Below are 24618 nucleotides of genomic sequence, written 5' to 3'. Positions count from 1 at the left end.
GACGTCTGGCACACGCTGGGGACACTGAGCACAGGATCAAGGACCTTCCCCAGCAGCTCCCACCAAAGGCAGAAACCTATAGCCCCTCAGTTGCTCTTAAAAACTGTGAGTGAGCTGGGCGGGGTGGCTCACACCTGTCATCTCAGCATTTTAGGAGGCAGAGAAGGGAGGATTGTTTGAACCTGGGAGTATGAGGCTGCAATGAGCTATGATCACAACACTGCACCCCAGCCTGGGCGACAGAGGGAGACCCTGTCTGTAAACAATGATACTAATTTAGCTGACTCAGGAAAGGGGGGGTGGGGAAAAAATATGAAACTGTTGTTTTTAACTTGCACTGTTCACTTAATAATTTATCATGAATATTTCCCATATTATTTCATATCATTGTACAAGAAATAATGTATACATTATGAGGACATACTGTATCTAACAAGATATACTGTTAGACTCTTTGATTCTGTAAAATTAAATTAAAAAAATAAAATAAAATGCTTAGAAAAAAAAAAAAACAATGATACTAATTTAAAAAAACCCACATGCCCATGACAAAGCTGCAGTTTGAAATGGGCTGAGCTGCTCAGGATCTGTGACCTGAGGCAGGACCTGCAGCTGCTGAAGCTTTGTGCTGTCAGCTGTGACCGGGGTCATGACATGCAGTCTCATCTCTGAGATCTCCGTGGTCAGGCCAGCAATGAGGGCCGGACACAGCCTGGGGTGGCGATGTCGGCCCACAATATGGTACCAGCAGGTGAAGGAGAATCCTGGGGGCTGAGGGTGGGTCTGCAGGGCCTCCCCTCCTCTCCCCTCCCCTGCCTGGGTCCCCTGGGGCTGAGCCCTTCTCTGGAAACCACAGAGCTCCTCAGGCAGCAGCCCCTGGCCAGGGCTGATTTGCATCAGGGCAGGTCTCTCCAGCAAGGGGATAAGACAGGCCTGGGAGGCACCTGCCCAGCCTAGGCCTCGGGAAGCAGCATCGGGGGCGCCTCCACCATGGCCTGGACCCCTCTCTTCCTTGGCCTCCTCGCTCACTGCACAGGTGCGGCCCAGGGTCCCCGACCCGCCCAGCCCCAGGGCTCGGGGACAAGCCTGGCCCTGACTCTGAGCTCAGCAGGGCCCTGGCTGTGGTGGGCAGGAGGCTCTGACCCTGCTGCAGAGTGAGGGGCTGGTGGGGCCGAGACCCCCACACTGTGCTCGCTGGTGCCCTGAGGGCCCTTTCATCCCTAGAGCTGTCCCAGGCCAGATAAGTGGGAAAATATACTTGGTGTAAGCCCCCAGTTTTCAACCCTTTTCTGTCTCATTTTCTCTCCTGGCAGGTTCTGTGGCCTCCTACGATCTCACTCAGCCAACCTCAGTGTCCGTGGCCCTGGGACAGACAGCCAGGATCACCTGTGGGGGAAACAACATTGGAGATAAATATACTTACTGGTACCAGCAGAAGCCCGGCCAGGCCCCTGTGCTGATCATCTATGATAACAACCAGCGGCCCTCAGGGATCCCTGAGCGATTCTCTGGCTCCAACTCAGGGAACACGGCCACCCTGACCATCAGCGGGGCACAGGCTGGGGACGAGGCTGACTATTACTGTGCCACCTACCATGGCAGTGGGAGCAGCTGGCAGTGACTCACAGTGACACAGACAGATGGGAAAGTGGGACAGGAACCTCCACCAGCTTGTCTCACTCTCACACACCCTCTGGGCAATGACCGTGACTTTGGTCTCAACTCACTCAGTCCCTTCCTCAGTGCAGCCCAAGCAATGGGAAAAGCCTGTATTTCCATTTGATACCTGGTTTCACAGATAATTAGTCTCATTTTATGTACAACTTTCTTGTCACTTTAATCCAGGGCCCTGCAGGGACCAGCGCACAGGTTCATGGGATGGAAACATCTCCGGAGAGCCTGGTTCCTGCTCTAGAGATCAGGACAAGGAGCCGTTCTTTGAGTTTCTGTGTCTGAGAACTTGGTCCTCAGAGATGGGGACTGTGAGCCCAGTGGGACCGTGTCCGCAGCGTGAGATGTGCTGATCTGTCCAGACACCTCTGGGTGTCTGAGAACAAGACTCAACCCCCTGTGAGTGAGAAAAAAGTGTGCACGAGGGTCTCAGGAGTAGGAAGGACAGAACCAACCTTTGCAAAAGGCGTGTGACTTTCACTATAAAAGCCATGCAGGTGGCACACCCCATGGGTCCACACTGGGATCGCCTATGGGAGTGTGACATAAATGCAGGTCTCTGCTCCAGTCCCCAACTCGCATATGGAGGAGCCTGCTGGGTTCTAGGCTCAGACGGCAGCACAGCTCACAGCCCTGTGTGACCTGCCGCACAGCCTTCTTCTCTGGGACCTGGGAACATTCAGGAAACGATCCTTGTCTTTGAGATTCATTTTGAGCAACATCCCCAGTGTGAATTATGCTGCTTCCACCAACCAGAGGGACCGTACAGACTTCATGGTCCCCCTAACGGCAGTTGGGATGTAGTAACGTGACCCTCCTTTCGTGGGAGGTGTCAGATGCTCCAAACAACTAGACCCTGCACATCGCAGCTGCTGAGGGGGGAGGACTCTCAGTGCTCACGTTCCACACGCTGACGCCTGTGTCTGCCCAGGTCTCCAATAGCCCTGGCCCTTCGAGCACCCCTGACTCAAATACCAGCACATGGTGGAGCCCTGGAATGTTCTCCTGATGTTCTCATGATGATGTCCCGATGAAGAGGATGAAGAGCTTCATGATAATGCCCTTGTACTCAATAAATAGTACATCTATTTTCTCTTCCTTTTGATTTTAATAACATTTCATTTTCCCTATGCTATTTTATTGTAAGAATACAGTCCACAGTGCATACAACTTTAAAAATATATGTTAATCAACTGTTTCTGTTGTCACTGAGGCTTCCAGTCACCTGCAGACTCTTTGTAGTCACGTTTGTGGTGATTCAAAAGTTTTAAGTGGAATTTCACCTTGGGGAGCATGGGCACCCCAACCCCTGCATTGTTCAAGGGTCAACTGTATATATAATTTGTACACACACGTGCACACACACACACACACATCTGTGACAGCTGTCCAGATAGCTCCCAGCCATTGCTGACATAATGAGAACGTATTGCATGGCTGGATACTTTGCACACACAGATATGTACATGTGCCACATTTGATTCTCTGATGTTTCCACAACATATTGAGGAAAGTTTTGTGTGAGAGGAGGTGTTGACAGCGGAGATTTCCAGAGATATGAAGGTCATCGGTACCAACATGCAGTAACTTATGTCAAACTAGCAAAATGGAGCCAGGGAAGCCCATGAAACAAAAGGCCTCCTGCACACGTGCCTGTTTCAGGACTTAGCACAAAACATTCCTGAAAGTAGACCAATAACGAGACTTATCCCAAACTTCCTCAAGACTTCAGTTTTTCAAAAAAGCCCCTTGCAAAAGGACACTTACCTAGCAATGGCTGCCTCCACCAGCAAACCAGTGACAACTCTGGCGATGAATCTCCGTGGCCTGCAAACTCTGTTTTAAAGCAGCTTATGGGACCTCTTCTCTTTGTCCTTAAATTTCCCCTTCGCCCCAACCTTTCTCGATGTGCCTGTGATCTGTGCTCACACGCGTGTCCCAGCTTGCAGCCCTCTGCTATCCCCAATGACCTCTTTCACTCTGGACTGCCTGCCTCTCTGAGTGTCTTTCCAGGTTGACAGAGAGCACAGACCTTCACAGAAGACATTGTGTTTGAGGACAGACACAAATTTTGGGGCTGGACCCTGACCAAGTTTCCCATGTACGTGGCGTTAGACATGAACAATAGATCTGAAACGTTTCAACCCTCAAAGGTTATCCTGGTGACGTTGTAAAGTGTGTTGAAATATATGTTCATATCAAATAAAATTTGCTCATGTATGAAATAATAAATGAATAAAGTACATGTAATTATTAGAGATATCCACATATAATTAAAGGGAGAGGGTGGCGTCCTGTTACGCTCTGTATTGTGCTGTTCCCATGTGTGGAGCTGGGTGAGTTTCATTTATATTCTGTGTGTCTGTGAGGCAAGAGGTTCCCAGAGTTTGTTTTTGGTTCTTTCAGTTTGTCTCTCTGGGAGTTTTGTTTGCGTCTTATTGTAGTAGTTGTTTTCCATAGTTTTTTACCCTAAAGGGAACAATTTTTAGGCAATGGCCTGACACTTTCTAATAAAGGTGCAGATGGGACCACTTGTCGCCTAGGACACCCAGTGCTTTGGGGACTGCCTGACGCGGGGCCAAGTGTATGGCCTCTTGGGTCCTGTCCTTATGGGTCTTCCTGGCTAAGGGACAGAAAGCAGCATCACACCACTGAGCCCCAGCATGTGTGACCTCAGCAGTGCCATTCCTGTGGTCCCTGACCTCTCATGGCTGCTCACTCAGTGAACCCCAAGGGGCTCCCAGGCACCAAGGAGGCTGGGGCAGGAGTGACCCTTCCAGCACCCTGGCATCTGGCAAGGGACTGAGGACAGGGGAAGCTGACACTCCTGCAAGTGTAACGGACAAGAGGGCCCCTGTTTGGCTCCGTCCTGTCTCAGGGAGGCCTCGGTGGCCTTGCTGAGCTGTGGGTGCTGGTGCCATGACTCAAACATAAGGGGCTTGGAGGGTCGCAGGCTCTGGGCAAGAGAGAGCCCCTGTCTGCAGGAAAGCCCAGGAGGTGACCAGTCCCTTGTGTTTTAAGGGTGTACAGCACGAGGCCGGGAGGAGCAGTTCCTTCCATCAGAGACCCTGGGACAACTAACGGCCATCGTAAGTGGCCCAGAGACTGCAGGAGGCAGACGAAGGGATCGGCAAAGCTTCTAGAAGGAAGGGCTTTCTGAGGGCACTGAAGGAAGTTTCTGCTCATTCTAATTTGTAAGCAAAAGTTGTCAATGTGCAGTATGTTGTCCCCAGGACACGAGAAGACTAAATGGTGTGTCTATGTGTCAGGAATAAGGTCACCAAATGAAGGTCCCTAGAGGGAGATGTCATCTGTGTCCTGTCGTGCCTGTGTTCCTGGATAAAGGTGGCGCCGTCAGGATCCTGTCTGCAGAGACCGTGTGTGACGCGAGGCTGCTGAGTGACCCGTGGGTGGCCTGGGAAACAGGGTACCATGTCTCTTCGGAGCTGGAGGCAAACTGCGGCCGAGACGCTGTGGAAACAGGCACCGAACGGACCCAGAGAGCCAGCCGGTAAGAGCGAGCACTCACTGCTGTTGACTGTAGAGAAACAGCAAGGTGAGAAATACTCTATGTGGGGTACGGGGCCCTGAGGGACAGTAACGCGGCGTCAGGTTTGGGGTGACCCGTTACGAGGCCCCGTTATGTCCCCGGGTTGAAGATCAGGCAGTTCTGGGCTGTGAAGTGGGGGAGCAGGGAAGAGTCGCCCCTTTGCCAACCAGGCTGGGGTGTTGAGTTCCAGTGTCCAAAGGCCCCGTGTGGAGTCACGTCTGCCACATGGGTTATTGTAACTGGGGCTTATGGGGTCCCCTCTTGTCCAGCCAACTTAGAAGCGTCAAAGACTTACTTTAATTCATTATTATTTTAAAGTATCTCAGCTCAATAGGGGACATCTCAGGGCAGTGGCCATTGTAATGATGGGATAGTTGGGCAACACTACAGTGAGAGTGACGTGTAATCATTTTCCTTCTATTTCAGGTTGTGACTTTATTACAGTTAATGAGGTACAATGTTTAAGTTTAGAGGGATCCCCAGGTGTAGCTATAATTAGAGCCCAGTATTGGTGATGCGCATATGTTTTGTCTATTAGTGCTTTTAGCAAATGTTAGTTTCCTTAGAACCTGTGTTGTAGAGGCGCAAATGCCAAGTGAGCTGTTTGGTAGATTTTCAATTGGATCATATTGTGGAACTTTAAAGATTTAAGCATGGATATAGTGTGTAAATATTGTATATGTGTGTATATCATTTATGAATATATAGAATTTCTTTTTTTCAATTTTCTCCCCCTGGTTCTGTGGATTTTTTTGTTATTGTTGGTTTTTAAAAATACTAAGTAATATGAGAGTCATATCACGTTTGCGAGATATGCCATTTATCAGTTCCTAAGGTTGAAAATGTGTTTCTTTGGTTCGTGGTCACCTAACGTGGCAGTCTTATCTCTGTCTTTATTATCAATCTGTGTTGTCCAGAGTCAATGGCCTTTATTGTCCGACTTGGAATCTTGATCCTAATTTGACTGGAGACAAGCCTGGCATGAGGAGCACAGCAAGGCATGTGAATGTCCCCAATGTCACCACTGACACACACTCCTGTTTCTCCTGCCATGGAGGGAGCAAAGGGAGTGTCCCCACTTCTGTCCACAGCACTCGGGGAGGACACTGCACCTGATTAAGAGGAGAGGGTGGGGACAAGAGGGACCTGGGAGGCCTGGGATGAGGAAGGACGAGGAGTCGGGCTCTGGAAGACAGCAGGGCAGGGAGGGCTGGGGGTCAGGCTGTGAGCTGAGTCCCCTGCATGGACTCGTGTCCCAGGCACTGCTCTATGTGGACTTTGGCAAAATTATATCACCTGATGATATTGCATCGTTCATCAGCAGATTGGAGCAGAGATTGTGCCTTGAAAATAGGGCTGTTGTGGGGTTAACATGAATGTCCTCTGGAGGTTACACTTGTAAAACACTCACCCAAGGGTCTAGCATATATCAAGGGCTCAGAACCTGTCACTGTGCATGAACTAGTGACACCTGTAGGGTAGCATTCCTCCTGTGGGCAGCAGGGGGCACTGTGGGCCTTGATATATGCAATTTACTAACTCCAAGTCCCCTGGTAGAGCTCAGGTGCAAAGACCATGACCTGATGCTTCCTTTGAAGCCATTTTTATTAGGTGAAATACACCCTACACTTCTGACACCCCCTGGCTCTTCTTTTGAATTTAAGAAATTACCAGCAGGGGGCCCTCAGGCTCAGGGCTCAGACCAGAGCTCAGAGAGACACTGGGGGATGGAACAGATCAGTGTTCACTGCTCACCAGGGAGCTGCCCCACAAGTCAGGAGAGGAAAGGAAGTAGATTTGCATGAAGAGACTCCCCTCCTGTGATAAGACAGCCCTGCAGGTCCCTGCCCAGCTGTGGGCTCAGAGGCAGAGCTCTGGAGTGTCACCATGGCCTGGACCCCTCTCCTGCTCCCCCTGCTCACTCTCTGCACAGGTGCTGCCCCAGGCTCAGCCCCACAGCACCAGGGATCAGCCTGGCCCTGACCTTCAGCTCAGCACAGGGGATGCTGCAGGGTGTGGGGCCCTCTGGGAATGACACTCTCACCCTCAGACTCACCTCTCCTGTCCTCTCTTGCAGGTTCTGTGGCCTCTCAGCTGACTCAGGTGCCTGCAGTCTCTGTGGCCTTGGGACAGACGGCCAGGATCACCTGCCAGGGCGATGGCATAAGCAGCTATTATCCAAGCTGGTACCAGCAGAAGCCAGGCCAGGGCCCTGTGACAGTCATCTATTATAGCAGCAAGCGCCCCTCAGGGATCCCTGAGCGATTCTCTGGCTCCACCTCAGGGAGCACGGCCACCCTGACCATCAGCGGGGCCCAGGCTGAGGACGAGGCTGACTATTACTGCAGCTCATATACAGGAAGTTACACTTTCCACAGTGGTCCAAGTTCACGGGGAAGTGAGACCAAAACCCCCTGTGAGCTCACTCAGACACCTCACTACTAATCTAAGGTTCTCATTTGCTTTATTCTTTGATATCATTTTAATTTTAAATAACTACATGTTTAAGGAAAATTTGAAAAATATAATATAGAAGACTCCTGAGTAACCCAGTCCCAGAATCACCTACTTTTAACATTTTCTCATAATTGGTTTTTATTCTCTTTCTCTCTGTGTATATCTGTCTATATAACTATGGGCATATATTTTGTGTATATCTATCTTGTATGCATAGATGTTGTCTATGTGTCTTTACCTGTCTTTTATGTGTATATACACACACACACATTCACACAAAATGTGTTTATTTTCTGAATCGTTTGAAAGACTGTGGCATCCATAAAGCCACTAGGACTTTGTGCTTTTTGGGAAATACAATTCCTGTTCCAGAAAGTCCACCAATTTAAGTTGTATAAGTCAGTAGTTTTGAGTATTTTGATAGGAACTTGCAACCCTCAGTACTCTCTAATCCCAGAACACTTAAAATACCATTTAGAAGAACACGTCACCCGTTTCCTGTCACCCCCTGTTTCCCACGTCCCTGAGCCCTGCCACCCACTCTCTGTCTCTAAGGATGAGCCTACGGTGGGCATGTCCCACATGTGGATCACGCAATCGGTGGCCCTTTGTACCTGGCGTCTCTCACTTGGCGAAATGTTCTCGAGGTTCATCACATGGCAGCGTCTATCACGACTTCATTCATGTTTACAAGGGAACAACGTTCCGTGCACAGATCTCCCGTGTTGGTGTCTGGTCCCAGCTGACTGGCGCTCGCTCACGACTGACGTGTCTCTTCCGTCACAGTCCAGGGCAGAGAACCCTTGCAGGACTGTTGTCATGGAAACGCACCATCCCCAGCACTGCATGTGATCAAGTAAAAATACAACATTCACTGTTAGGAACGATGTTTGGAGGCAGTGAAATCCTGACTCTGCTCCTGCCCTGGGGCCTCCCCGGAACCCCCTTGAGGGGCATCGTCCCTGCTTCCCTCCCGCTGTCTGGACGCGCAGGGGATGAGCTGCAGGGGCAGGGAGGGGCCGTGGCCTCAGCCTCAGCTTCCCCAGAGCAGCAGGAGCAGCCATGCCTGCCACTGACTCTGTCTCTGTCTTGTCCTGTCTCCTGGTCACAAATCCCGGTGACATGGTTGCCACCACCTCCAAAATGTGCACAAGGTCCCTTCTTGCACCTTATTTTTATATATATTCACAGAAACGTTGTTCACTTCTGTATGTGTTCTGAGACACTGCCTATGTAGTTGAGGACAGTAAAATGATTTACATCAATTTTATTTCAATGTCCTATAGATTTTATTGCGAGTCGTACCGTACCTACATAAGTGTGTATGGAATGAACATTTTCAGTTCATGAAAGAAGATGAAATGCAGACCGCATCCACCCTCCCCTGCATCTGCGCAGATCACACCATCCATGTCACTGCGCAACTCGCCAGGACCCAGACTTGGGGTCCATCACTCCATCACTTCCCTTTACATTGTGTCAACTAAGCGTCACCCCAAGAGCACGTGCTGAGCATCTGGGACAGTGAGTGCCAGCAGGGAGCCAGTTGGGTAAGGAGAGGACAGCGTGTCCGTGACAGGACACCCATCACACACTCAGGCCAGGATCTGGGTGAGCTTCCCCGAGAGGCGACCAGAGCCCTCCTGAAGCCCTGAGCAGCAGGTGACCACAGGGGAGAAAAAAGACTCCCCCCACCAGGCATCTGCCACTGCTGGGGTGTGGCCAGGTACTGACGTCTGGCAGGAATCGTGTCCAGGGTTCGGGTGATTCAAACTTCCTGTTTCTTTGCTCAGAATGTTCCAGAGGAATATTCCAAGATCCCCTCCCTGGAAGGTGCAGAGGGACAGGGTTTTAGGGCTGATGGTGACACTGGGTCGTGGCTCACGATCAAGACCAGCCTGGTGCAGAGCGGAGAGTACAGGTGAGAGTCTGGGTCAGACACCCCTGGACGGTACATCTCGGCTTTCAGATGACACCAGTGCTGTCAGAATCCTGTCACTGTCAGCTTCTTCAGAAATGAGCTGGGCACTTTGACCTTACAATAAAGGGGAGGAACGGGGAAGGGTGAGTGCAGAGGGCTGGTCACGGACTCCGCATTCGTGAGCACACGGTGCTCTCGTGGTGCCCACGCTGCCTGCTCTGCCTGGCCTGGCCTCGTGCAGAGAGGTGACTGTCACCCCCTGTTGAGAACCAACCTGGACAGGAGTGAGCCGGGGACTCAGCCTCCCTGCTAGGAGGGGCAGAGGACCCAACACTCCCCTTCCCCTCACACAGCTCCACTCACCCCTTCCAGTGTCACTCCGCCCCCATCCCTGCTCCAGCCACAGTGCACTGACATCCCTGCAGGGCAGCTCCGGTGCTGTCACTGCAGGTTTGGGAAGGGGCTGTCTCAGGACAAGGGCAGTTAACACGTGTCAATGTGCTTCCCTGTTTCCACGTCTGTGTTGCTCTCCCTACTGTGTTTCCGACATCCCTGTGTGCAAATGTGTGTCCTAAACTCTTCCTGCAGCTCAGTGGAGTTTCAGGCTGGATCACACTCCGGTGTGTGTCCACCCACAGTCAGGGCAGCAACTCGATTCCCCCAGGGGCATTTTCTCTGCGGCCCCACAGGCTCTTTGGACACGAGTCACCTGTGATGCCGTGATGTGACTCCAGCACCCACAATGGGCAGAGAGAAATTCATTCCTGGAATTGCTGTTGTGCAGCCTGGGACAGGTAAAGGAAACATATTTTATGATAGACTCAGGGAATGAACTTCTTTTTTTATTTTTGATTTTATTTTTTATCCCTTGCTATTTCTAGAGGGAATGAACTTCTATCTTCAAGATTTTGTGAACAATTGAGCAGTCACTGAAGCCTGGAGAGGGCTCTAGAAGCATTTTTGCCAAAACAAGAACATTTGTGACGGTGAAACTTATGTGGTTTCCATCTCTGTCATTCAAACTCATTGAATTGCTTGAACTTGGGTTATAGCTTTTGCTAGGCTTGGCCCATATTTTGCCATTATTTCCTCTGTTTCTTTCCAATTTGAGATTAAATAACTTGAATAACATGCATTATAGAGTCATCTCAAAAATCACTGCTGATTTCTGTCTTTTGGGGGGGGTGGATTGTTTTTTTTCTTTTTTCTGTATGTTTTAGTTTCTTTAGTTTCTGTGGCAATGGCTTCAAAGTCTCTACTAGTTTCTTCTGCAGTGTCTAATCTGGTTGGAATAGCACGTGTCGGTTTTGATTTTGGCTTGCTGTGTTTCTAGAAGCTCCACTTTATCTTCTATTATACCATTTATTACTTTTGAAAACTTTCTTGCCATTTATTTCAACCGTGTTTTCTCTTATTTCTTGGGGTAGTTTTATATCAGCAGTTCCAAGGCCTTTTTCAGATAATGCCAACTGTGTCCTCTCTGGGTAACCATCTGTCCATTGTCTCTCCCATGTCACTTGACGTTTTCCTGCTTTTTAGTATGTCAAGTGACTTTGGGTTCTATGCTTAACATATGCAATATTATGTCATGAAGCTTTGGGTTCTCTATATCATATATTGATAGTTGTGTTTGCACAGACAATCTGTCTATGAGATTCCTCCCCCATGTGCCCCTGGGTGCTCCATGGGGCGTGTGGGTGGGTGGCCTGGGGGTGACTGATGTGCTTGAGGGACTCGATGCTGCAGATGCTTCAGCACACAGGGTGGGGGTGGGGTGGGGACAGGGCTGCAGCTGGGGAGACCTGAGACCAACAGCACAGCAGGTGTCTCCACGGGGTGGGGGCCCCATTTCCTATCCACAGAGAGACCCAGGAGGTGGGTGCCCAGCAGAGGGCATTGCAGGGCTTGCCCAGGCCTGGGAGGACCACAGAGACATTGTCACATCACAGCATAGACACTGAAAGGCCAGGAGCTCACTAGGCTGAGGGACTTCAGCAGGTCTATCTGTCCCATGCAAATCAGTATAAAGAAATCAAGTTCCTGATATCAGAATATGCAAACTGTGAATTTCAGTCCCCTCAGCTGAGCCCTGCTATCCAGGGACCCAGAAGTCCCCTAGTGCAGGCCCAGGGCAGGGCGGGCAGGAGAGGTGGCTCAGGACGGGGATTTGCATGGAGGCCCCTCCTCTGAGCAGGGATAAGAGAGGCTGGAGCAGGCCCAGCGCTGGGCTCAGGGGCAGCGCTCTGGGCGTCTCCACCATGGCCTGGGCTCTGCTCCTCCTCTCTCTCCTCACTCAGGGCACAGGTGACACCTCCGGGGAAGGGGCCTCAGGGACCTCTGGGCTGACCCTTGGTCTGCTGCTCCTCAGGCTCCCCTGGGGCCCCGCACTGACTCACCAGAGTGTGTTTCTCCCTCTTTTCAGGGTCCTCGGCCCAGTCTGCCCTCACCCAGCCTCCCTCTGTGTCCGGGACTCTGGGACAGACGGTCACCATCTCCTGTGCTGGAACCAGCAGTGACGTTGGGAAGTATAATGGTGTCTCTTGGTACCAACAGCACCCGGGCACAGCCCCCAAACTCCTGATTTATTGGGTCAGTAACCGGCCTTCTGGGATCCCTGATCGCTTCTCTGGCTCCAAGTCTGGCAACACGGCCTCCCTGACCATCTCAGGGCTCCGCACTGAGGACGAGGCTGACTATTACTGCAGCTCACCTAGGAGTGGTGGCACTGTCCACAGTGGTGCAAGTTCCTGGGGAAGTGAGACCAAAACCTGCCCTGAGCTCGCAGCCCCTCCTGCTCTGAAGACGCTTCCCCTCCCTGTGCAGAGGGGGCTGCAGGCCACACGCCTGGGGAGTCCCTCCCCTCCCAGCCCCTCCTCCCCCTCCCTGAAGTCCAACCTTCTCTCTGGTTCACCATCTAGGACAATGACAGCTCCCCCGTCCCTGTGTGACGTGGTCCCAAATGTGCAACTGTCTCCAGCTCTGCAAAGGCGGGGGCTCTGTGACAAGGAGCTGCCTGCTGGGTGCAGCCCCTGCTGTTTGGGGAAATCCTCACCCTAAACGCCTCCCCGTCTCCCACCCCATGAGGACCAGCCTGGAGAGGAGTCATTAGTGACGTATCCAGAAACGGTGTCTTACCCAACCTGGTTTCCACCAGGCTCTAGTGCAGGTGGCCCTGCCTGCTGGGCTCATCCTCGGCACGTCTGTACTGAAGCAGGTTCCCCTGGGACAAGGTCTGAAGGTGTTTTCAGGAGATTCAGCATAAAGTGGAAGATGTCACTTTTTTCCTTCTTGTCCTGCTCTTTGCTCCAAAACCTCAGGCTGCTACACAAGGGAGAGTCTGAATGACACAGTCTGTGCTCTGTCACCATCGCCCCTCCCCTTACAGCACTGAACCCCTGTCTGGAAACACCTACAGGTCCACTGTGTCCCCTTACGATGGCAGTTTCCAAATGGCCCCATAGGGCAGAATTACCTTGAGTGACCCCTTCCCCGTTGACATTGAGCACGTCTAATTTCCACAGGGACAGTAACTTTCTAGCTGGGATCCTACTTACTCTACTGAGACAATCAATTCTAACAATAGTGAAACATGTCCTGGGTTCAATATTGAAATTTTCTGGAATTTTGTGACCTCGTTTTTAAACACGGCCATTGCTATAGTTTAGATTTCACAGACTTCAGTTAAACAGATTACACTAAAAATAAAGTACATCAATTGTCTATTGCTACATGGATATTATTCCTAAAACAGCATGTCAAGGAAGAAATATTTGGGATCAATTTGTTTGGTGCCTCAAGAACTTGAGAGCAGCAGGTTCCATGATCCCGGCTCAGGAAGCTGCAGCCAAGCTGTCGGGCGGGGGGAGCTACATGCAGAGGCCAGAGCAGGGGGCCAGGCCCTGGTCTGAGGGGACCAGCCACTGCACCTGACCTCTTTGGCAGATGTAGGTGACCTCAGGGAAAAGGGAGAGCTCCCGGGGGGCAGCATCCCTGAGTCAGTGGGAAGGGTCCATGGGGCTCTGGGGCTGCCCCCAAGCTGTCTGGGAGCAGAAGGGAGAAGGGGTTGACAGAAGGAACAGGCTGGAGGACACTGCCCAGGGACCTGAGCCATCTTGGCAGCTCCATCACTTGGGCGGTCAAGCAACTCAGAGGTAAACCCTAAGTTGAGTTTTCCTGAAAGAAATTTGAACTAGGCCTGTCTTCAAACTTCTCCTTTCCACATTGTCTTCTTGAGAACTCTCATTTTTTTTGTTTTTTTGTTTGTTTGTTTGTTTTATTTACCTCAGGCTACTTGGGCCCCATGTCTTGCAAATCCCATGCTGGTGTGAAACAGTGTCTATTTCTCTTTATCAGAGCATTTTAACTTTGAACAAATTTCTTGCTCTTTTTGTGTATAGCAGATCAAAGCTCAGACACAGCATAGAGAATCTTTCCCAGATACATTTCCAGACTCTGCACTCGCTATACCTGCAGCTGCTGATCTGTGCCCTGCAGGGTAAGGGAAGTGTTTACTCTCTTGAAATAGCCTCAGCACCTCCCCTGCCCTCGTGCTATTAGGGAAGGGGCTGGGCTTTCTCTCCACCTGTAATATACTCCTGCTCCCTCCCTGTTGTTTCTATGGAATGTGCAGCTGTGTTTCTAATCGTTCTTGCGATCTGGTAAGATGAGAAAATGTTCTCACGGGCAATGACCAGACAGTAGGTGCAGAGATGCTCAGAAGTCACTACCGCAACTCTTCCTGGTTGAAAATACCAAATAAGGTCTCCGATTACAGTAACCGGGAGCTTGCAGTGTAAGCAATTCAGTCCCTGTTACCTGTGGGCAGATTCATGCGTCTGTGGGTGACAATCTGAGCAAGGTCACTTCTGCATCCATGCATGGATCCTTCCCTGCCCCTGTCCTCACACTCAGTCCCAAATGCCTGGCCCTGAACATTGCAGGGGTGACTTTTTAAGAGCACATTGGCGATACATAGAAAATCAAGAATATCCCAATTTGCTTGTTAAGTATAATTTAAAAATATCTGAAGAAGTTATGACACAATTTGGGAGGCATAGTTGATAATAAAAATTAGCAAATTACACTTCTTCCTGTGATGGATGCTCTCTTTTCTCTAAATCATAATGGAATGAAAATCTCAGAACATGAGGAAATAGACTCAAGTCCAAAGTGTCCCTTGCCCATTTGCTCCCCAGTGACTGTGTTGCCCAAACACTATGTGGGCACAGCTGACAGGGCGCTCGGCAACCAGCTGAAGGCGGATTCTCTGGCTGTCTGAGCGTCCTGGAGCAGGGAACGGAAGCATCCCCTCCACGCCTGCCGGTCCCCTGCGTGCAGACACCACTGCATGTCCCCGCTGACCCCCCAGGAGGGCTGTGCAGCCCTGGCCTTGCCGTGATGGGCACCTGCCTGCAGAATGAGACTGGCTGCTCCCTAACACGGGGCGCACGGGCTTCTCCCGCTCGCTGGGACTTGGCTTCCTGCCAGACACATGTCGGAAAAGGTGCGCCACCTGTCACCTCCTTATTCAGAGCCACATGTCCCACTGCTGCTGGCGTGGGAACTCATGGGCCCTTCTCACCCTGAGCGATTTCCCTTCCACAAGGTCACACTCTATTTTCTGGCCCCCACAGGGGATAAAGGAGACTGTGCACAGCGTGGAGATGGGAAGGCTCCAGGATGAGCCCGTCATGGTGGGGAAGGTGTTTGTCTTCCTTCAGCTTTGGGGTGACTTGGTCCCAGCTGTGCTCCCCTGGTTAGCCTGACCCTTGAGCAAGGCTTCAACTTCTGCTTTTTTCTTGTTCATTTGTTGATCCAAAAATATTGACTGCGCTGTCGGTGTCATTGTTCAGCTGCTGCGCCCAAGTCCCACCCAGCAGCCTTCCCTGAGGTGAGCTGGGGCTCTCAACTCAAGCTGTCTCGTCTAGGGGTGACTGGAAGTCACACCCATCACTGATACCACCCATGGCCAATGAGTGATGGGTGCAGGGGCACAAGCCCTGCTACCCGGCCTCCCAGAGGGCCACACCCCTGTTCAGTGATGATCTGGGTTCCCCACAGGAGCAGGCTGGAGCCAGACTTCACTTCGGTCCCATCCCCACCCTCTTCCTCTCTCTCCTATCTGCTTTCTTTTCAAAACACTCCTCAGTAAATCACATGGGCCCAAGTTCCTCTCTCTAGCCCTGCTTCCTAGAGACTGTACATAGGATGGCCTGAAGGGTGAGGCCCCATCCTGGAGCTCCATGTCTAAGATTGTCACATGTAGCATTTCTTGTACATCCTTCCCAGGCCATCCCGGGCACAGGGCTCTGCCCCTTTCATTCTAAGGCTGCAGGACATTCCCTGGTAATATTTTAACCAACTAACCCTAATGGTTATCAGCAAGATTCTGATCTTACAAATAATACAACAATGAGTAACCTTCTGCAGACTCCTTTGGGTTCAAGTGAGATTATGACCATTGGGTGAATTTCTAGAAGTAGAATTATCCTACATGAAGATATCTCTGTGAGCACCATGATAGTTTACTTCTGATCACCATATGGCCTGAGGTCTTTCTTTGCATAGGAAGATGCATACGTCATTATCTGATTGAATCCTGGATCTGTCCATCATAATCCTATGTCACAATCTCATAACTTTTATGTTTCATTTTCTCCTGTTTTGAGAGTATGTCAGTGTCAAGAATAGACTCCTAGATGGATAGTCAGGGTTCGGGGTACAAACAGGCAAGGCCAGGTTATATGAAAGTCTAGAAAAATCCAGCGCATACTCTGAGATAAGGGCCTTAACATCAGCATTTAACTGAGACTGAAAACAAATGACATGGTCAACGTTCTGTGAGTTATAAATAAATGAATAAATGAAGTGTGAGTTTTAGCTATACTGGATATTTATGTAAACAATGAATAGTGCAAAACTTACACTTTAACCGTAGGATAAAGAAGAGAGCTTGAGACAGGAAACTGTAAGGATCCCAAAACAAGCTGCCAGGAAAGAGCAGGTCCTCCTTAGCGGACATGGCTTCTGTTGCAAGTCACCATTTCCCCTAACTCAGACTCCGCCCTTTCTCCTGAGTATGAGGTGATGTCTCCTGGGACACCCTCCTTCGCCACGGCCAAGGGCACCCTCAGCCCATGAGAGCCTCAAGGAAAACTCAACATCTGTAGGCAAATTACACACCTTTGTGTAACCATTGGGAGGTTTCTGCATTTGCACATCAACATGTTGATGCTTAAGGCTGAAACTGGAGTTTGTGGTTTAATTTGCACATGGGAGATTCCTTTCCGTTTGACTCTCCCATTTCTGTCTAGCATTTATCTTAGTCAATTGGGCCATGTTATGCTCTTCAAAAAATTTAAATGAGTATTTTTAATTTCTTTTTCTCTACCAATTACTTCTCTTTTCCACATACTCTCAAAGATATCCCATCACTACCACTTACTAAATTCCATTTCATAAGCATTTAAATTATTACTTTAAATGACTTCAGGAGTGGACACACAGGATAACCCTACATCTGACTCACACGCGTTGCTGATACTTCTTGCTCCGTGTCCTTCAATTGTAGCAAATAAAGTGGCAGCTTTGACCTTTCCTAGAACCCAGATGACAACAGGGAGGGCAGGTGAAACCCCACAAAGCTGTTATTATTAAAAGCCTCAGGTGAATCAGACCTGGAGTTCCACCCGCACTTGATTTGCATGATATTTAGGTGAGATTTGGGACTCACAGTGGATGCTGAGTTAGTGAAGGATTTGGGGTTTGAGAAGGGGGTGCATGTATTTTACAAGTGAGAAAGACATGAGTTTGGGAGTCCACAAGGTGGAAGGTTATTGGCTTCAATGTGTCCCCATCAGATTCATATCATAAAGCTCCCAAACACAGTATAGGATTGAATTTAGAGACAGGGTCTTTAAAGAGGTGATTGAGTGAAAATGAGGACATTAGGGTGGGTCCTGATCCAATGTGACTGGTGTCTTCTTGGGAAGAGATAGTTCCGACACCCAGATATGAGACACAGGAGAGGAACATGCAGAGGAGAGACCCTGTGAGGACACAGCAAGAAGGTCGCCCTCTGCAAGCCAAGGACAGAGGCCACAGGAGAAACCAACGTACAGACACCATTATGTTGGAGTTCCAGCTTCGGAACTGCCAGTTGGTAAGTTCTGCTGTTTAGGCCACTGGGTCTTTGGTACTCTGTGGTGGCAGCACTAGCAAAGGACATCTAGAGGGACCCTGAGGACTGGAATGAGGGGGAGCAGGAGTCAGGGCTCAGGTGGGGGCACGGCAGGGAGGGTGGAAGGTCAGGCTCCCAGGTGAGTCTCCTGGAGGGATCCTGACTCCACTCTCTGCTGTCTGGGGGACCTGGGGAGAAACATTTCACCTCCCAACATTGATCCCTAAGGAAGGTTGGGCCTGGGCACAGGGCTCCTAGTCCTCCTCTCCCACACTGTGAAAATCTTCCTGAGGTTACACTTGTAAGTCACTCACCAGTGCATGTGGCACATAGTAAGTGCTGAGAAGTAGTCATTGTGTATCATCTAGTGACACACGTAGCTGGCATTCCTCCAGTGGGCACCAGGGGGCACTGTGGGCCTTGGTTTGGGGACTTGAGTCACTCCTAGTTCCCCCATAGAGCTCAGGTGCAAAGGGCATGACTGATGCTTCCTTCCAGGCCCTTCTATGAGGTGTAAACCACTCTCCATTCCTGATACCCACGTGGCCCTTTAATGAACTTGAGGAATTACCAGCATGAGGCCCTCAGGCTCAGGGCTTGCACAAGATCTCAGACACATTGGAAATTGAGAAGGATTCGCATCCTCTGCTCACTGGGAAGCGACCCAACAAGTGACAGGAAATAGGGAAGTAGATTTGCATGAAGAGACTCCCCTCCTGTGATAAGACAGCCCTGCAGGTCCCTCCCCAGCTGTGGCTCAGAGGCAGAGCTCTGGGGTGTCACCATGGCCTGGACCCCTCTCCTTCTCCCCCTGCTCACTCTCTGCACAGGTACTGCCCCAGGATCAGCCCCCACAGCACCAGGGGTCAGCCTGGCCCTGATCTTCAGCTCAGCACAGGGGATGCTGCAGGGTGTGGGGTCCTCTGGAAATGGGACCCTCATCCTCAGAGTCACCTCTCCTGTCCTCTCTTGCAGGTTATGTGGCCTCTCAGCTGACTCAGGTGACTTCAGTCTCTGTGGCCTTGGGACAGACGGCCAGGATCACCTGCCAGGGCGATGGCATAAGCAGCTATGATGCAAACTGGTACCAGCAGAAGCCGGGCCAGGCCCCTGTGCTGCTCATCTATTATAGCAGCAACCGGGCCTCAGGGATCCCTGAGCGATTCTCTGGCTCCAGCTCAGGGAACACGGCCACCCTGACCATCAGCGGGGCCCAGGCTGAGGACGAGGCTGACTATTACTGTCAGTCATTTGACAGCAGTGGTGATAATCTCACAGTGACACAGGCAGATGGGGAAGTGAGACAAAAACCCCTTCAATGCCTGTGCCACTCTCTTCCTCCAGCCCAAGGACAAATCATGGCAGGTCTGGCCCAGGTCACTCAGATCTGAGACCCCCCAGGATGCCTGTCCCTCAAGTCCTCCAGGCAGGCTGTGCACAGGGTGGGTCAGGAGAAGATTTGGGGCTGTCAGGCTCTTGGTCCCTGGTACTGTCTGCACTAGACTGTGACTCGGTGAGAAATGATTCTGGCTGTAATGAAAGGAAGTGAGGAGAGAGGGACACATGTTTTAAGTGGTTATGGGACCTGAATATCCACATATGTGGTGACCGAGCCTGGCCCAGACCCTCTACTCATGCCCAAATATCCCAGAATATTCCTGTGAAACACCCAGGATTACCCCGGCTAAACCACGCAGGCCTGGGGCTCTGGGCAGAGACCAGTGTGGTGCACACTGCAGACCTGCTCCTCAGGGCGGACCCACCCACCCTGCGCTGCTGGTGTCCCTGGGAGTCCCAGCTGTGCCCCCACTGGGAACTGTTCAGGCTGCAGAGACTCCCCCCTACCCAGGTTATCCCCCCTCTCAGAGTGTGCTCACATCTAATAATTGCCTGAGACCCCAACACCAAGGCCTTGTCTCAGGGTAGCATGAACTTGAAGAGCCTCCCAGCTGGGGCCTCCATGGTAGCCATATTCCAGGTTTCCCAGTTGTGCCTCCTACACCTCCTTCCAGAGAGAATATCCTACACCCCTCTGCATGCGATTTCCCTCTCAGAGTCTGATTCCACGGAACCAAAATACAGAACACTCTACAGAGAAGAGTATGGAAGAAGAGAGAGCTGCTCAGAGACACAACTTGGAATCTGCAATTATTCCTGAGTCCTCATGAGCACTGTGTGGAAAGAAAATAATCACCCAAAGACATTTGAGGGAACAATTTGCAGGGCTCACACACACACACACACACACACACGCACACCCACACACACAATCTGGACTGTGCTTGTTCCTACAACCACAGTGGAAAAGCACCTAATTAGGGGCATGAAATTAACTTGTTAGAAGAGTTTTGCCCCAGTACCAGGGAAAACTAGCTGTACACTGAGGTCTTCTCCTGTCCCAACTAGGACAGTGTAAGGCCAATCTGAGTAAAGATGAAATTGTCTTCCAGGTACTTTTCTGAATCCAAGAATAAAAAACAAATATGCGTACAAAAATACATAAATGCCATGCATCCCACAAGGAAAAATTCAAAATATCTAGAATTCTATCAAAATTCCTTCAAGAAAACTGGAAAATATGAAGCATAACAAGCAGCAAAGTTGAGCAATCTGCCTTTGCCCGGAAATGGCACAGGTAATAAACCTTCTAGGTTAGGATACAAAAGAAGCTATTATATTTGTGTTCTGTTTATTCTGGGGGGTACAGAATTGATTGAACATGTTAAAGAAAAAAATTGAAGACATTAAAAAAAACCTAATTTGAATTTCTAGATATGACCACCAGAATGTGTGTGATGAAGGATACACTGGATGAGACTGACAGCCTAACAGATGCTGCCAAAGAAAAGATTGGTGAACCTGAGGACACAGCAATAGGAAATATTGATAGTGACAATAACTTACTACCCAAAGTAATCTCCAGATGCAATGCAGTTGCTATCAAAATACCAATGACAGTTTTCACAGAAATAGAAAATAAATCCTAAAATTTGCATGGAACCACAGAAGACCCCAAATAGCCAAAGCAACACTTTGCAAGAAGAACACAGCTGGAAGCCTCGCGCTACCTGACTTCAGCGTACACTACGAAGCCATAGTAACCAACACATCATCGTGTTGGTGTAAAGACAGACACAGAGACCCAGGAAATAGAAGAGAGAACTCAGAAATAAATCCAACATATTTACACCAAACTGAGTTTCCAGAAATGGGCCTAGAACACTCATTGGGAAAAGAACATGTTTTTCAATAAATGTTGCTGAGGGAATTAAATATCCACAGGCAGAAGAATGAAACTAGACCCCAATCACTCACCATATACAAAATTCTACCCAAAATGGGTTAAAGAGTTAAATGTAAGACCCCGAACTACAAAACTACTGGAAGGAAACATACGGAACCGAGGGGAAATGTTCCAGGACAATAAAAGGATTTATGGCTGACACTGAAAGCTGAAGGGCCCACCCAGCCCCAAAGTCCCCCCAAATTCTGCTGAGGACTCGCAGCCCAGTGCCCAGCGCTGCCCACACGGCTCCCCCTTCCTGTCCTCTCCTTGGTGCTGGGTTCTCTGCTCCGCCTGAATCCCACACACTCCTCTCTACGTGGGACTTTGCTTCCTTGGGAACATGCCATGCTGCACTTGTCTTTTTCTCCTTTTGTGTTAATGGTGGTGTAATTTACATCCGGAACTATCCAGCCTCTCCACAGAACTTCTGTGACTTTTGACACATGCATCCCGGTGTGTGAACACCTCAAACAAGACAAATAACAGTGTCAAACCCCATTAGTTCCCCAGGCCCCAATAGAGTCACACCGTCCTCCCACCCCAAGCCCTGGCCACTGCGGATCCGCACTCCTGTGGTTCTCCCTGCGTCGAAACGTCACACACACGAAATCACACCTGGGCAGCCCTTGCCTGTGGCGTCCTTCACTCAGCATCATGCACTAGAGATCCCAGGCTGTCGCCTGTGTGCACAGTTCATCCCCCTGGTGTTGCTGAGTGGCATTTCCTTGTGAGAAGAAGCACAGTTCGCTTGTCCATCCCCGGTGAATTAACATGCGGAGGGTTTCTGGTTCCACTATGGCTGTTGCAGAGAAAATCTGAAAAAGAATTTGCTAGTAGGTTTTGCGTGCCCCTCAGAAGGAAGGGGACTCGCACCTGCCTGTGGTCTCAGCAGGACGTGACCATGCTCCCCCTGGCCCAGGACAGACCTCAGCCAGGAGGGTGGGGACAGTGGTCATGGGGTCAGTCCTCAGGAAGGAGACTGTGACCTGAGGCCTGGGAGGCCGAGGCTGATTTGCTGACCTGACAAGCAGACGGAGGAAGCTGGGCCCCACCCCTTCCTGCTCGGTCCCCGTGCTGCCCCCACAGCTGTCCGAGAGTGGACCCAGGCGTGTGGAGTCCTGTGCGCCCTCGGGAGGAGCTCAGGGAAGGGGCTCTGCAAAGGCTCGTTTCCCACATGGAGGATGTGGGTGCTCCCAGCTGAGTCAGCAGGACGTTCCCAATGTCATTAGAACAACAGACGAGGCTGGTGTAGAAATCCTCCCCGCACAAGTGCGAAGCAGTGTGTGATGACATGAATATGACAGTAATGGAGAAAACATGATGATGATGATGGTGATTTATACACACAACTGGGATTTAGTGCCAGAAACTGCAGGTGTTCCCAATTACAATGTGGCTGTCCTTACTGGGCTAGTGACAGCAGTCTTGGTGCACATGTACAGGAAGTGAGGGTCCCTGTAGGTTGTCACACACGGTTCTCTGGACTTTTGTGTTTTTCTGAGAAGAGCTACAGTTTACCCTGCAGGCTCCATTATGTGATGAAAACCCATGGACCAGACACGGGCATTTCAACCCTCAGACTCAGACACAGAAGTTGCAACGGCCCCACCTGCCTGCACATCGCATATCTGAGCTCTCTGTGCTGGGCTGGGCAGGGCAGGGGGTTCACAGTGGCACAGAGTGAGGCTGGACTGACTGGTCCCCACCCCCCAGGTGACAGGTGCAGTGGGGGAACCTGGAGGAGGGAGTCTCCTGCTCTGAGTGTCCTCCACCAGCAGGGGGCGGCAGAGCTGCAGCTGGAGCAGCAGGAGAGAGGCTGGGGCTGCCCAGGTGGCGCCTCAGGGGGCGGCCAGCCTGGGGCAACAGGTGTCCCAGGGTCAGTCCTCATACTGGAAGGCAGCACAGTCCATCCTGTCCCCTCGGGCTGCAGAGGCCTTGTTCTGAGGGTCAGACTCAGCGTCACCCAGGACACGGATGGGAGCCGGGGCACAGGGAGTGTCTCACCTGGGAAACGCAGCTGGAGGGGCCTGGGCCCAGGTGTCAGCCTCGGCAGCTCCCACAGGGCTGGGATTCCCGGGGACCCTCCCCGAGGTTGAGATGCTCTGTGAGGGGGGCACAGTGTGAGGGGACAGGGCTCCCAGGGCCAGGTCCTTCCCCAGGAGGTGGCCTGAGCCTCCTGCCCACGCTAAGGGCATCCTCCTCCCTGTCCAGCTGTGGTCCTGGGAGCTGAGCCTCTGTCCTGGGCATGGCAGAGTGGCCCCGGCCACTCCTCCCTCTGCCTCTCCCCGCTCCAGGCGGACGCTGCCCTCAGGCCGCAGCTCCTGTGCTCAGGTGGGGTCAGGGCTGGGACAGTCGGGACCCTGGTCCTGGATGGAGCCTCCGCTGCTGCCCATGGGAGACGCTGCCCAGAGGGAAGGGGACTCTCGCCTGCCTGCGGTCTCAGCTCTGACCTCGGGGCTGGCCTGGGTGCAGTGACAGGATCTCTGTGGGTGGAGGGACCACTGAGCACCCCCCTCCAGAGCTCACACCCTGTGCAGAGACCCTGACCCTGGGACCCTAACAGAGACCACGGGGCAGAAGTTGGAAGGTCGGTGAGCTGGGTTTCTGGTGCTTTTTCCAGGTTTCCATAAAATTTCAGTGAGAAGAGAATGAAGAATGGAAGCATTGAAGGTCAGAATTCTCAGTCCAGTGTGAGCAGGCTGGTGTCACATGAGGAGCCACAGTGTGTGTGCCTGAGACTAGACCTTGTGACGCAGCCACACAAGTGCATGGTGCGTAAATGACCAAACTACTTTATCAGAAATCCTGTCCAGTATCCTAACGACACAGAACAACATCTAGATGACATGACCAGGATGGGCCAAGGTGAGTCTGGGGACCCAGAGGGGAGATGGAGGAGGAGGAAGAAGATGGTCTGGGTCCCCCTTGTGCTGGGTCAGGTGTGGTCAGTTATCTCAGCGCCCAGCTCAGCCCCATGGCCAGGCTCCGGGAAAGGACATGGCCCTGCTGAGCCTGGCTCAGGACAGACCACAACCAGGACAGTTGGGACAGGGGTCATGGGGTCATCCCCAGGAAGGTGACTATGGTTTCAGGCCTTGGAGGCCAAGGCAGATTTGCTGACCTGAGGAGCACATGGAGGAAGCTGGGGCCCCACCCCTTCCTGCTCAGTCCCTGTGCTGCCCCCACAGCTGGCTGAGGGACATCCCCCAAGGAGGAGGCCCAGGAGACGTGAATTTGCATAAACAGCAAACACTCCCTGCCCCGCAGAGCCTGAGAGGGAATAAGAGAGGCCTGGGGGAGCCCAGCTGTGCTGTGGGCTCAGAGGCAGAGCTCTGGGGTGTCACCATGGCCTGGACCCCTCTCCTGCTCCCCCTCCTCACTCTCTGCACAGGTGCTGCCCCAGGCCCTGCCCAGGCTCAGCCCCCACAGGACCCCAACCTGGGCCTGCCCTGAATCCTGAGCCCGGCACAGGCACAGTCTTTGGGTTAAACCCCTTGAGAACGGGTCCTTCACTCTTAACCTCTTTCTCCTCTTCTGTCTTGCAGGCTCTGTGT

The 24618-nt window shown here is 51.4% G+C and overlaps 2 gene segments (V, D, J or C); both read left to right on the top strand.

Moving 5' to 3' along the window:
* The first annotated feature begins 990 nt into the window (after positions 1-990).
* On the top strand, positions 991-1621 carry LOC138401513 (immunoglobulin lambda variable 3-9-like). The segment is given in 2 exon segments: positions 991-1036; positions 1314-1621. Coding segments are annotated over 2 exon segments (354 nt in total).
* Positions 1622-18562: 16941 nt separating this feature from the next.
* LOC138401611 (immunoglobulin lambda variable 3-19-like) lies at positions 18563-23539 on the top strand. The segment is given in 4 exon segments: positions 18563-18608; positions 18754-19076; positions 22843-22940; positions 23359-23539. Coding segments are annotated over 4 exon segments (648 nt in total).
* Positions 23540-24618: the final 1079 nt, after the last annotated feature.

The sequence above is a fragment of the Eulemur rufifrons genome, chromosome 21 (genome assembly GCF_041146395.1).
Source record: "Eulemur rufifrons isolate Redbay chromosome 21, OSU_ERuf_1, whole genome shotgun sequence".
Lineage (NCBI taxonomy): Eukaryota > Metazoa > Chordata > Mammalia > Primates > Lemuridae > Eulemur > Eulemur rufifrons.
This window is presented reverse-complemented; position numbering and strand designations above follow the sequence as displayed.